This window comes from Dermacentor variabilis, chromosome 7 (assembly GCF_050947875.1).
Source record: "Dermacentor variabilis isolate Ectoservices chromosome 7, ASM5094787v1, whole genome shotgun sequence".
Lineage (NCBI taxonomy): Eukaryota > Metazoa > Arthropoda > Arachnida > Ixodida > Ixodidae > Dermacentor > Dermacentor variabilis.
The window spans coordinates 67,538,006-67,552,907 of record NC_134574.1 but is presented as its reverse complement, the minus strand read 5'-3'; the positions used below and the strand labels follow the sequence as shown (position 1 = coordinate 67,552,907).

General features: G+C 44.0%; 1 protein-coding gene across 2 annotated transcripts in view; it reads left to right on the top strand.

Moving 5' to 3' along the window:
• Positions 1 to 14,902, top strand: part of LOC142586830 (uncharacterized) — a 57,250-nt gene that overhangs the window by 24,477 nt on the left and 17,871 nt on the right. For both annotated transcript variants that reach the window (XM_075697698.1, XM_075697697.1), the window contains exons 3-5: positions 7,854 to 8,014; positions 9,476 to 9,555; positions 14,605 to 14,691. In XM_075697698.1, coding sequence (XP_075553813.1) covers positions 7,854 to 8,014; positions 9,476 to 9,555; positions 14,605 to 14,691 — 328 coding nt within the window. The remainder of the gene's footprint in view (positions 1 to 7,853; positions 8,015 to 9,475; positions 9,556 to 14,604; positions 14,692 to 14,902) is intronic.

Genomic DNA, 14,902 nt, shown 5'->3' with positions numbered 1-14,902 from the left:
TGACAGCCGAGAGGCATGAATGTGTGTTCTGAAGAAACAGCGCTGTCACATCCAACAATTATTGTGTGTGAATTATGCAAGCTGCATACAATCCAGGTGAATGATGAGAGTAATCGCACGCACGCATGAAGCTTTTGTAATGCCTCCCCCAACCCCCCTTGCACAACTATGTTGATTCTAACGATTCCAGCACATGCTTGACGCGTCTTACACGCCACGGATTTATGCAACTTTTACAGTGCCACGCTTACAACAACAATAAAAAACACCTTTTTTAAACGCCGTCCTACTGCAAAAGCTTTCAGTGCATCGTGTGACTTTGATTGCGCAAATTAACCAAGAAAAAAAAATCTGCGAACACATATATCTCGGCCAGCAGCATCGAGGTACAAATAAGAAAAATAATAATAGTGCCGCTGTCAATTGGGCTTGTTCGGCCGGTTCCTGCGCAATGCAGTGGAGCCCGTTTTGACCATTTGATGGCGCTCGGCGAATAGTGGCGCTAGAAGAATGGCTGTAGGTGGCGTGAGTGGTGTGCGGAAAACAACGTTGCAACAGTGGCTCCCCAAAGGGAGCCTGTACAGTAACTCTAGATGCCACGTCGCGAGCACGTGTCAACGGAGTGGAGTGGATGAGACGGTGGTGCGTGAGATGAAGGCATCGCCGCGGCGCCTCGTCACCAAGGCGTCTCGACGGAGCAGATACGTAGACGCGACATCTCTGGGCAAGACGGGTTGTGATCGACGAGCGGCGTAACCCACCGCCCCTTTCGAAAGGGGGCGCTCATAGCATCCATCCACTGCATCCATCCATCCGTCTCGCTCACGGTAGTCGGCGCGTGGCCTATCTCTCTCTCTCTCACCTCCGCTGTGCTTAGCTGCTGCGCGCACCTGCTGGTTTTGGTGGCCGCCGCTGAGCCTCCTTTGTCTTTCGTCGCGCAGGGCGTCGGTGGCGTGTGGCGCTGGCAACTGCAGGCTGCTGCCGTTTGCTGGCTCGGGCTGTGCGAACCGCTATGGTGCATTACTCGCAGCGCAAAACTCGAAGGACCGCTTAGCGACACTCAATTGGGCATTAATGCTTTCGAATTCAGAACTCATAAAAAGTAATTAGGGGTCCTCGGATTCTTTTTCTTCGTCATAATGGCAAATATATGTTGCGTTTGGTGTAATCAAATTTGCAACAAAGTCATCTGGTCTTCTTAAGGGGGGACGCGGTCTTCGCATAGCAAGAAATGTCAAAAAATTGATCTTTTGATAATCCCATTTTAAGATTCTATAACTCCTTTTCTAACTGATTACGAAATATTACTACTGAAAACCACATAGAACCTCTGTAAAAATTTGTTGAATCAGTAAAATTGGCGAAACATTTCGCGGAAATTATGAAAGAACAACGTTATTCACGCCTCATTATCTCCGGAACGGCGCAAACGAGTGGTGCCATCTTAGTCTCGTCAGTACGCGCATTTCTCTGTCTTCAAACCGGCGCTTCAGATATATCCTCGATACGAAAACACGCGCACAAAAACCAAATGTTTGGATGTCGTTCCGGAGTCTCCAATTGGCCGCGCCCGTGACATGACTCCAGCGAGCTTCACCATTGTTCCTTCGTTGGCTCCGTGGTAGTGTCGTTTTCTCGGCTCTTTGCAGCATTTGCATGTCGGGAGCTCTAGACAGTCTCGTAATGTCGACGAATGTGAAAACTGCGCTACGCAGTCATCGCAGTAGCGTGGCCGATCCCTTCGTTTGTGGAACATCGTAGACCCACGGATGAGCATTTAGAGCATCGGTGACGCGGACTTGGCAACCGAGCTTCGCGCACGGAATCGTCGGACATGCGGCCAAGCCTTTCAGTACTCGGTGTTCCGGAATTCCCGACCATCGCGCATGCGATCCTCGGTCCCTCGCTTGAGTATTTCGTACACCGGCGCCTCTGAGTGCGCGACTAAGAACATAGAGAGTCGACTCTTTGAGCCAATGGCTAGGCATTTCGCGCATCGGCATTGCGGACTCGTGTAAAGGCATATCTCGTAATCTTGTAATGTTGCGTAATCTCGTAGTAGTAGCTATCATAACACCCATTCATAAAGAAAACCTCATATCTCTGTTCGCTACACTCCTGTAGCCAGGCACACTCACCTGGGTGCAGAAATGAGGCATCGTACAGAAGCACAAGGTGGGAAGCACCTAGCAGCTGTACGGCTGCCTATCTATAAGTGGCTCCCTGATCCCAAGCACGACAACCATTGTCAAAGGGAGATGACTCGGGTGGCCGCTGAGAGCCTTGATTCAGTAACATGGTCGATTCTGCGAGAAAAAGAAAAAAGTCTCACTGATTGCACTGGAGACTGCTATCAATGAGGCAGTCTACAGGTAGAACACTGGAACTATATTCATGCTCACGCAGAGCTCTGCACCTTTCTTGGCCTGAAACCCAGGCACGATGCTCTTTGTAGAGCCGCAGTAAAAAACGCCATACTATACAAGGCGAACGAAGGCGCACCAGGTCAGGCGCCACACGTCTAAGAAGCCCCACATCACAAAACACGCCAAAGTCTACAAATGTGGTGCATTTTAGAGCACTGACGAGAATGTGCAGCATTGAGAGTCGTTTTCTCAAAATCATTATTTTTTGCCTTCCTGCTCAGTTTCCTGAGCAATTTTCTTTGTTACCGTTTAGCCTATTTTTGCGGCTTTTGGTCATGTTTCTCAGGATACTGTGCAGGTCATGACATTCTTGCTTTTCTGTCCTGATATTTTATAAATTTATGGTGTGGCTATTTCTTCCCCCAAAACGTGTGCTTGGTGTGACTTTAACATAAAAAAATACATTAGAAAAATTTTGTGTTGGGAAAGAAAGGCAAGAACGTCCCGACCTTCAGCACATGCTTAGCTATGCATTGGGTGTTTGAGGATGCGTAGGCCCTCCAGAAAGCTAAAAGGATAAACTTCTGTTGTATAAAACGTTGGCAAGGTATCACATTGGAACTTTTTCGGAGCCATCAGGGAGACATTCTAAATATGTTTGCCAATTTTCATCAAAATCCATAAAGAAACAAGGAAGTTCATGTTTAATACCACGCCTCCCCTTAAGAGGAAGCTTTAGAATACTTTGTTAAGCGCAAAAAGACAGACAAGAAAGACGACAGGACAAGGCGCCTTGTCTGTCTTTTTGCGCTTAACAAAGTATTCATGGATTCGCACCAACTAGCCCGCCAACGCATTGTGAGGAAGCTTTAGCTCGGGCCAAACTCCGACGCGGCCTATTCAAATACATGTAAAACGCAAAAACGTTTTTATGAGGTAACCCCTGGACCGATTTTAATGAAATTTGTTGCATTTGAAAGAGAAAGTTGAATTCTAGTGACTGTTGGAAGCGGAATTTCTATTTAGGGCTTCAATTTTCTTAAAACGATTTTCAAATATATGACCGTTTGAAAAAAATAGAAGCACAATTTTCAAAAATTGATAACTCTGTATCAAAAACAGATATCGCGGTTCTGTGAACGGCATCCATTACATCATTGAAAGCGGACAAATTCGATATGTCATTTTACATCTTACGTGAATTTGTTACGTTGTTTACAAGGGTTCTGCAAAAGCTGTATCTCCATGTTACTAAATTTTTTTTAGATTCATGAGTAATATATCAATTTTGTCCGCTTTGGATGTACTATTAGATGCATTTCACAGAATTGTATTATCGTTTTTCCTTTAGGAGTTACGGAGTTGTAAACTTGGCAGTTTTGTTTTTTGGTAATTTCGGATTTTCGCCAGTTTTTAATAAAAGATTGACGCCATAACTCAAAAATTCGAAACAAACAGTCACTAGACTTTAAGTTTTTCTTTTAAATGCAACAAACCTCGTCAAAATTGGTGCAGTGGTTGCCGAGAAAAACGAATTCTCTTTTTACATGTATTTAGATAGGAGCCACCGAGCTAAAGCTTCCTCTTAAGAGGAAGCTTTAGCTCGGGCCCAACTCCGACGCGGCCTATTCATCATCATCATCATCATCATCAACATCATCATCATCATCATCATCATCATCATCATCATCATCTGCCTAGTTACGCCCACTGCAGGGCAAAGGCCTCTCCCATATTTCTCCAACTACCCCGGTCATGTACTAATTGTGGCCATGTTGTCCCTGCAAACCTCTTAATGTCATCCGCCCACCTAACTTTCTGCCGCCCCCTGCTACGCATCCCTTCCCTTGGAATCCAGTCCGTAACCCTTAGTGACCATCGGTTATCTTCCCTCCTCATTACATGTCCGGCCCATGCCCATTTCTTTTTCTTGATTTCAACTAAGATGTCGTTTACCCGCGTTTGTTGCCTCACCCAATCTGCTCTTTTCTTATCCCTTAACGTCACACCCATCATTCTTCTCTCCATAGCTCGTTGCGTCGTCCTCAATTTCAGCAGAACCCTTTTCGTAAGTCTCCAGGTTTCTGCCCCATATGTGAGTACTGGTAACACACAGCTGTTATACACTTTCCTTTTGAGGGATAGTGGCAACCTGCTGTTCATGATTTGAGAATGCCTGCCAAACGCACCCCAGCCCATTCTTATTCTTCTGGTTATTTCAGTCTCATGATCCGGATCCGGGGTCACTACCTGCCCTAAGTAGATGTAGTCCCTTACCCCTTCCAGTGCTTCGCTACCTATCGTAAACTGCTGTTCTCTTCCGAGCCTGTTAAACATTACTTTAGTTTTCTGCAGATTAATTTTCAGACCCACCCTTCTGCTTTGCCTCTCCAGGTCAGTGAGCATGCATTGCAATTGGTCTCCTGAGCTACTAAGCAAGGCAATATCATCAGCGAATCGCAAGTTGCTAGGGTATTCTCCATCAACTTTTATCCCCAATTCTTCCCACTCCAGGCCTCTGAATACCTCCTGTAAACATGCTGTGAATAGCATTGGAGATATCGTATCGTATGTAAAACGCAAAAACGTTTTTATGAGGTAACCCCTGGACCGATTTTGATGAAATTTGTTGCATTTGAAAGAGAAAGTTAAATTCTAGTGACTGTTGGAAGCGCAATTTCGATTTAGGGCTTCAATTTTCTTAAAACGTTTTTCAAATATTTGACCGTTTGAAAAAAATAGAAGCACGAAGTTTATAAATTCATAGCTCTGCATCAAGAACTGATATCGCGGTTCTGTAAACGGCATCCATTAGATCATTCAAAGCGGACAAATTCAATATGTCATTTTACATCTTACATGAATGTGTTACGTTGGTTACAATGGTTTGGCAAAAGTTGTATTTCCCTATGATTAAATTTTTCTTATATTCATGTGTAACATATCAATTTTGTCCGCTTTAGATATACTATTAGATGCAATTCACATAATTGTATTATCAATTTTAGTGGTTGAGTTACGGAGTTGTAAACTTGATAGTTTCGTTTTTTGAAAATTTTCGATTTTTGCCAATTTTTAATAAAAAATTGACGACCTAACTCAAAACTTCGAAACCAACAGTCACTAGATTTTAAGTTTGTCTTTTAAATGCAACAAACCTCGTCAAATTTGGTGCAGTGGTTGCCGAGAAAAACGAATTCTCCTTTTACATGTATTTAGATAGGAGCACTCGAGCTAAAGCTTCCTCTTAAGGCACGAGGTCAAAGGTTCACGACTTTAGGTCAGTTGGTCGTGTTTGTGAATAGCGGAAGGCAAGAGAGAAAACAAAAGCACTGGCACGTTCCACATTGGCAGATGTTCCTGATTATTATTTTATATAGATTACTGCTCGTAACCTTTCCAGTCATTTGTTCAAGTGTTATACGGCGTTCCTTTGATAGGGCAGCTTCCAAGTCGGTAACACCTGTGGCAACAATGGTTAGGCAAGGCCGACTGAGAATCGGAGACGTTTTGACTCAGTTCTGTCAACATTTAAACTGCCGATGCCAGTGATTAAAATGTCATACGATAGGGCATCCGTATCATGGACCGTACTGATCTCGTGAAAAACTTTTTAAGGCGTGTTGCACTTAAGAGAAGTCTAGCAACTGCTCGGTCACGGTTTGCCAGTGGCTCCATCCTCCCGCTTTCCTCAGCCTTCTGACCTGTAAAACTGAAATATCCGCTAGGAAAGGGCGGCATGCCTTTTTCCTACTTGAGATTCACATGTAGTACTGTGTGAAATTTCCTTTATTTCCTCCAAAGTGAAGTGGGTCAGTAGAAATCTTTATTGAAAAACCCTTGCATGTCACTGAGAACGCTGAGAAATTGGTGCGCTAGATGTGAATAAGCTAAAGCTAGTCATGACTGTTCTGCACAAATCTAGTTTATTAATTTGAGCGCCAAAGCCGACATGTGTTTTGTGACAAACGGCAAGGAAAACTACGTTGTCGTATTAGACAGCAAGCACTTTTGAATTGAAAACAAGCAAACCTTCGTTTCAACGTTCACTCAGGGATAATTGAACTGAGATGAGGTGAAATTTGGCACAGATAATGGCAAACAAACACCGTAGTCTATTAGCTGTATTTGCGTGCTTTTAGCAGGTACATCTGATTTTTTGTGTAAACGTTTCGCCCACAATTTTCTTGAAAAATGACAAGCTGAAGGCTATTAGGTGCGCATTCTGAAGGATATTACGAAAATTGGGTCGTTAACTTTATCTTGCTTGAAAAAAAAAATCAGTGGCGACAAAAGTACAGTAGCGTTCACTCGGTGGGACATAACGCGCATTTTTGGTGGTAGCACAGCCATCAGACAGCTGAAATTGTTAAGTCAGCTTGTCAGCTCTGACCGATTTGTCAAATGTGCCCACAGAGCCTACAAAAAGAAGAGAACAGAAGTAAAATAGATGCGTGCGCTTAATTCGAGACAGCACCGGTGGTCAAAAGGGCCAATGCATATTTCAATGCATCTATGTTACCCAGTAAAGTGATAGCCACTCAGGTATCTCAGGGTTGGCATATGGCGGCGAACTGTCTGTCATTCCAGCGGTAGACCACAGCCTGGATGAACGAGAGGAAGAAAACACTAGTAATGTGTACACATAATATAAACGAACATGGCATTTTGTAATAAGGGCGTTTTTATTATTAGATATTTCAAATAAAGTGCTTATGCGGAGTTGAAATAGTACATATAGCGTAGCCGCTAAGGCTTCTTTCAACCAGAAAAAAAATTCACGGTCCTAATCTTTCAATGAACATTGTTTTTTTATTGCTTGTTGAGCGCTGAATCGGTGAGAGTCGACATTGAATTAGTTTTTGTTTTCATTCGTTTAGTGCAAATGACGTTGTATCGGGGTGAAGGAAGACCTTCGAGATAAACTTGGGAACTATTGTAGCCAAATACCACATTCCCCACACCCCTGTAGCGTGTGGTTGGGCTTCACGGGAGTGCTACATTCGGAAAACGGCAACAACTTTTTTTACGTAGATTCTGATTCGCTCCTTGCAATCCCTCTGCCTACTATTTCGCTGTATCTTTGTGTTTCTGTATACCGAAAGTCACATAGCCTTAATTTTCATTTGCAAGACTGTATCGTATGAATAATTGCCGCTGCTTGAGTTGGTTCACGTTTCTTTTGGTGGAAAAGACACGAAACCACCTGAAGAACGACCACCTGACACTCTTTCCTGTCCGGCCGTTTCACACATGCTTTCACCACTTTTCTACCGTAAGATTGACCGTACTGGGCAGCAGTTTAGGCGTGCATGAATTACAGAATGAAATGCAAGTAGAAAACGAGCAAAATGAATCAAAATGAATTTCAAGCTCTGTGTCCATAAAAAGAAGTCCATACTCAGTTCAAGCAAGTGCACTGAAATATCCAATTATCTCACTGTGAATTAGTGATGCCAAGTAAACCACGTGTGCCGTCTTGCTCAGTTTTTACAAACAGGAGTGACTCTACATGTCATCGCGAGGAATTACGACCCGTTGGGAAATAATATATCGGACTGCCTAACAACCACAACCATCCACAAGAACAACAAGAACCACAGAGCGAAACAAATTGTGAAGTTCTGGAATCACGCGGCCAGCAAATGGTAAGGCACTACTCAAGATACATTCAGGGAAGGGCCACCCAAACTACGTGCTCTCATTGAACATGAGCTTCCATGTTCCTTAATTTTAAAATAATGTTCTACCATCTCCTCACGCGGAACCGCTCATAGTGGTGTGATTATCGGCTGACACACTGTTAGCTAAATGTTTGTTTCTTCTTTAAGATTAACAAGAAGCAGTTGGGATTCGCCGATAGCGTAATACGTAGAATGCATAAGAAATCGACCCTGAGAGAAAAGGTCCTTGCGCTAATGAGTTAAAAGACTAAGAAATATGTATGGATAGAACGACAAGGGGCTCACGAAAGCACGGGGTACATGGACCGCGACGCCGAGCCGATTGCACCTACAATGGTGCATTTCATTCAGGTGGGTGTGCACCTAAAGGATGTTTAAACTGGCGCCATCTCTCTTGCAATCATGGACGGTAATTCGGCATCAACATTTTCAATAAGCGAGCCAATATTGCGTTAAACAACATAATAGCAAGCGATGTCTCCTTTTGTTAGCGTGCGCTCGTGAAAGAGCAAATTTCACGCGCAAAAATTCGTACCTGGCTTAAGTTTAGCTAAGTTGACGGGGATATGAGCTCGAGAAATGTGCGAACGTGAGTGAGGCATTCTAAAGATGGTCAAGCGAGCACTGAAGATGAGCCTTAGAGTGGTCGCGATGGGAAAGCCGCGGCTGAGAAACGAGACGAGTAATAGCACATCAATTAGAACTTGAAATGGCGAACAGTGCAGTTCAGCAAGTGATTGAAACCCGCTATTTCTCGTTGCACTGAAACTCTTCCGAATCCCAATTGCTTATTTCGCCATACGAGAACGGCACAAATACTAATGTTGCAGCAGGACAATGCACGCCCTCACACTTCTCGCTTATCTGCGGAGAGAACTGAAAGAATGGGAGTAGAAGTGTTTGCGCAGCAGCCCGAAATGTCAAATGTGAGGTCAGCGATACAAAGCACCAGAGAGGATCTGTGCAGCAGTTGGTCACTGTCACCACAAGACTGGTACTGAGTGCTGTCGGAAAGTAATTTTAGGTTTCCGGATTGGCGGTAAACGTTTAGGCAGAGAGATGGAGACAACGTACAAATATGGTCAAAGGTCTGAACAATACAGTCAAACTTTCGGCTTGGGTAATCTAGCATTGCGCATTGTGCAAAGTTGTTGCTCATTACTCTCAGGCTGACCCGCGAGTCATGACATGAGTGAAGGATGCATGCAAAATGGGACAACGGGTTGCCTTTGAATTTTTGCGTGAATCGGTAAGGGCGGGTTCTATCAAAACAATTTTGGTGCCAGGGCACCACGCCCAATGTGCTCTTGTCAAGAAAAAACTACTGTGAACAAAAATGTCTTAAGTTCTGTGTGGAAAGGATGACTGCGATTTTTTAAGCAATAACGACATAGGGCAATGTTTTACAGATGTTCTTTTTTTCAGGATGTCCATTAACCAGAGTTTAGCAACATTTAGAAACGAGAGAGGAATGTACAACATCATGAGAACAACTGAAGGCTCAGGTAAGCAAATTTATAAATAAACTCTCCCGTTATCGTTGCCAATGCAGACTCTCACCAACACACCATAATGTTTCAACCCCAAAAATTTCGCCAACAAGGTGTCGTTGTTAGATACATATCGTATCACCTTTTATACGTTTTGAAATTATTTGTAAACAGTTAAGGTAAACATTCTGTTATAAGACTTTCTGGGTCATGGACACTGCCTCCTTCGGTATCGCATTCGTAGATGAAGCATGACAAATATTTGCTGCGAAAGCAATATTCTGGCCTATCACTACTACCACGATGGCTGCTGCATGAGAACCGTGTTTCTTCAGATTAATTTATTTATTAACGGTTACAGGGAAGGAACACTTAGCAGAATTTGACTTTCCAGCTCTCTTCTTTCATTTTCGTGTACTGAAAATGGCTTCATTATGAAGAACTATCAATAACTTGTTAAGTGACTGCGGGATTGGTCAGCTACGCAATTGCGGTTGGCATATGAGACAACACTAGGGCTATCGAAGTTGTCATTGTGGGTTGCCATAGAATAATTGTGATCACACAGAGGCTTTTAGAGCACGCATATGTCTGAGCAAAGCAAAGCTAGCGCTTACCGCGCGCATAAAAATGCCGTTGCTTTTTGAGTTGTTTATTAAGTGCACGCCGACGGGAAGACGGGGGCTGGTGGCCACGTTCGCGACTTTTCATTATTGGGCAGTGTAGTACTCAAGTAATGAAATTTTTAAAGATTGATGATTGCTCTGCACGTTAATTCACTTCTTGAGACAGCAGTCGGCCCACAAAGCGCACACCGCCATATTGTCGAAGGGAAATTCTCTGCCGCGCCCGGAACGTCATCTTCTTCCAATAAGGTAGTGCATGGTGTGGCCTCCTAAATACATGCTCAAACGCCACCTCTGTAGGCGCACAGGGCCCCGCCAGTATCACCACGGGCGGCTGTTACGCAGCGGCTCAGCGGTTTGCGCATCTGGTTCTCAGCTGCACATGCAGACAGTAGTTTTTTTTTTTCGTCGTGGTGTCGGTGGTCCTTTCATTTTTTATCGGCACACGGTGAAGGCCAAACTACACAAACGAGGTGGCCTAAAGACAATGACTCTACCATGGAACGCGCGTAATGGAAAGACGGAAGCAACAAACACCGTTGCAAACTTCAATCTCCTCAGAAAACTCACGTTTACATGACTGGAGCGTTTTGCATCACAGGTGGGTACTGATGACCCCGAGCTGATGCATTAGCATGCAATGAAAGCGAAGGTCTTTGTTAGGCAATGTGAATGTCATTAGGCTTGTGCCGCAGTGATCACTCAGCGCTCATTGGTGGTGAAAAAAAAAAGCGCCGGCCACCTAGCAAGCCGAGTAACGCCTTTCGATTGCTGAGCACTGTGCGTGGAGAAGCTGACCGTCTTCTCATGTTTGTTGTGTTAAAAAAGCAAGCAATGGTCTTTCGCCTAAACATAGTGATGAAGATGTGATATCGCGGGCTGGGTCAGCATGCTGATGCTACACTTTGTCTTGTGCCAACGCACGGTATGCGAAGCACACTTAAGGGGTGCCTTTCATGGCCTGCGACGATCGAATTGTCTAGAAGAATGTCAATTTTCACGAATACTGAAGAGCAGAATATATTTAAACAATACGTTTACAGTTCCACATGTACGTGACTTTATGTCCACGATATTACTTCAGCTATTTGCTTCCATTATTATTTTTTTTGTTCCTAGCGCGAATGCAACAACGCACGAAAGTACGAGATGATAGGCGTGTATAAAAGGGCATTCAGGGGTTTTACGCGCTAAACGTACGATACGATTATAAGACATGCCGTAATAAGGGACACCGAATTAATTTTGACCAGCTGAGCTTATTTGACATGCGCTCAATGCACAGTACACCGGCGTTTCTGCATTTTGGCCTCATAGAAATGCGGCTAGCCTGGCCAGGACTTGATTTTGAACCCTCGTACTAAGCAGTACAACAGTAAAGCCAGTATGCCATTGCGTGGTGTCTCTGGTGCTGATTTGTAATTAGGTGTGTGGTTAGCAAACAGAAGTACATATAGAAATGCTGAATACCAAGTGAATTTTGGTGGTCAAAGAATGAATATAAAGGAACATGTAAGAGGGTGATACGAAGGCCAGATTGTGTTTTTTGTAAATGTTTTTAACTATCTTTTTTTCCACACATGTGTTTTCAATACGTTGCTGGTGTGTATTGGACCTGCCGATTTTGCCACAGTTCTGTGATCGCGTCTTCAATAACCCTGTTCCCATCAAATTTCCCTATATTGTCGCGTAGTAGTGACGGTGCCAACTGTGAATGACAAAACTAGCTTTTTACTGCACGAACTTTTGCCCACAAAAACAGGGGCACTCAAAGAACAGCGATAGTTGCGAACACAGTCGGTGATTGTCGAAATTTGATCACCGGGTCAAGCGCGTGGGCTTTTAAACATCAGCCATCGAAAGTTCCAGAGTAATCGCCGGTGCCCGCGCGGTTTCCAGATCATACAAGGTTCGGCGAGGACATACAAAGCAGATAGAGTAACGATAACGTTCGCGTAGGTTCTATATGAGCGCTTTCTGCGCTAAGCGATAACTTTGAAGTTGTTAGCGGGTGAAACAGAGTCCCCGAGAAAAAAATATAGCTACACGTGTAAATACACGTTCCTTGATCGATAATACTTGGTAGACAGCGCTTGTATTTGTACCTCCTCAACTAAACACACACCTGTTTTCCAGCACTTCGATACCTTGCGTTGCATTCAAGCCATGTCAGTCATTCCATTATGAACACTCGGTTATCTGAAAAGGCGGCTGCTGAAGCGCAGCGAAATAAATGAAAATTTTTTGAGACTGGATAGTAAGTCTGTCACTCGCGTCATTGTTTTTTCCAGCTCGCGCATATTACGATGGTACATTTCATACAGGCTTTACAGCTGGATAGTATTAGCTGATTCCTCGTACGTCGTGACCATAGAATGTCGCTGGAGCTCCCCGTTATTAGGCGCCATGATGTAGTGCTGTTACATAAAAAACAAAAACAAACATTGATGAAGACTTCTCAGGATTGTGTCGAACATGGGACGCTTACATGCGGATATTCGCAGCCGTCTAACACAGTCCGGACAACATAGTCGGCATAACCGAGATGACGCCACCAAGCCATTTATTTATTGGTTTTAGTGGTGTACTGTATATTGCAATAAGAAGTAGATGTTTCCGATCCATATACAAAATGGCTAAAGCACATACGCTATCCAGCATATCATCGGTTCGGCGTTCCAGTCTTACACGCGAACTGGCAATGTATCTGTCATATAGACAGTCATATATAATAGATGCTGAATGAATTAATTCTGGGGCTTTACATGCGAAAACCACAATTTGATAATGAAGAACGCCGTAGTGGGAGACTCCGTATTAATTCTGACCACCAGGGGATCTTTACCGGGCCCCCAATTGACTGGCACGGGCGTTTTTTGAACTTCGCCCCCATCCAAATGCTACCCTCGATGTCTGGATTTGATCCCGCGAACTCCTGCTTAGCATCGCAACACCATAGCCGCTAAGCCACAACGGCGGGTGAGAATAGACATCGAAACTCTGAGTAGCAGTAGGGTAAAGAGACTCAAACCTCTACGTGTTGGCATGGTATACAGTTTGCTACGGTGGCATATGGGGCCTCTGAAGTTCCTACAGATAGTGCTCTTTTTCATTGCGCAAAACATTCAATTAGCTGAAAGGACGGCAGTTTATTTTATTATGTCCTCCAAAAAGACAGGCTGATTACGATCCTCGTGTGTAGAGAATAAAATAAAGGGAAATACAAGTACAAACTCACGAGACAAGAGAGAGAGAGAGAGAGAGAGAGAGAGGCAAAGGAAAGACAGGGTGGTTAACCAGAGATCATCTCTTGTTGGCTGCCCTGTACCGGGGGAGGGGCAAAGGGATGCAATGGGTGCGAGAGAAAAATAACAAAAAAATAAAAAAAATGAAATAAAGAAACAAGACAAATTTTGTGGTTCGCCTATAAGGTGCACGGCAATATAACAATAGAGCACCAACAAATTGAAAAAAAATTCGCAAAACTAGCTACAACAACAAAAAATAAAAGCCCTAAGTAAACAAAAAAAAGGAATTTCAGTTGATATGCGGAAATTTTTCAAAATGTGATCACGCTAAAGTGCGTAAGAGCTCCTCAATACTAGAGTACGGAATGCGTCGCTGAGTTCGCCTTTACAGCGTCAAAGTTGCCCAAAACGGCAAGCTTTCTCGAGCCTCGTAGACCTTGCATTCTGGGTTCTCCGTTTGGATGCAGTAACGAGGACGGTATGTTCTTATGGCTGGCGGGTAGCAGGTTAGCTTCTTTGCTTTATTCATACATTCTTCATGTGGTTGGTGAATGCAAGATAGGTTCGGGCCAGCCTTGAGCGACTGGAAGGAAACCGCGAAAGGTACGCACCTGGTTAGCTTCCTGTCCCTTATGCTACTTAAGCGGGGCCACAACTTGTTAATCCCACGCCACGAAGACAGTGTCCGAGACAGTCCCAGTATAGGTATAAGCGGACGACATCTGCATTTAATTTTTGGATGATAGCCCAAAGGTCAACTCTCTCTGCGCAGGTGGTTTCAGTGCGTTTCGAATGCTGTAGCCGCATCCTAAAATGCGCGCTAGCTCGATCAGCGGCCGTTTACGCGAGAACAAAGTAGAGTAGCCCATAATCTGACTGGATTGAACATCTCAGAGTAGTGCAGAATGCGAGATAACGCCCCTATAAATAGGGTAAAACATGATGGCCTCGTCATTGAATTCTATGACAGCCAACATAGTTTTTATCACCCCGACCAAGTTGTACCACAGTTTAGGGGGCACTAGTTTTCATAATGGACAGTTTAATCCCAAGTTCGCCTCTTACCGGTTTGAGTCTAGGCAGCAGTTGTCACACCGCATGGCGATATAAAGTTGTTTTCCTGCTGCTACGCTCAATTGCACACAGGCAGACTTTTTATGAGTTAACATGTTTATGGATTCTTTTTTTAGCTGGTCCGAAAATGTGGTACAATTTTTTGCACACGAGGAAATCCTGCTGCGTGATGGAGGTCGGCTACTTGGGAAGTAAGCGGACAGGTGAGTTAAAAAACGTATTCTGCTTTTTTTTTATCGGGCGAGGTAATGTGCTCCTCCAGCTTGAACCGGTGTATCGACTAACCGCTTATACCTCAAACACAGTGACCACTAGAAACTAGATACCGCCAGCCTAGACGATGGACACGCTCAAACAAAATACATATGCGTTGTTGAGGAATACTTGGGAACATGTACTATCGTGAGCAATATG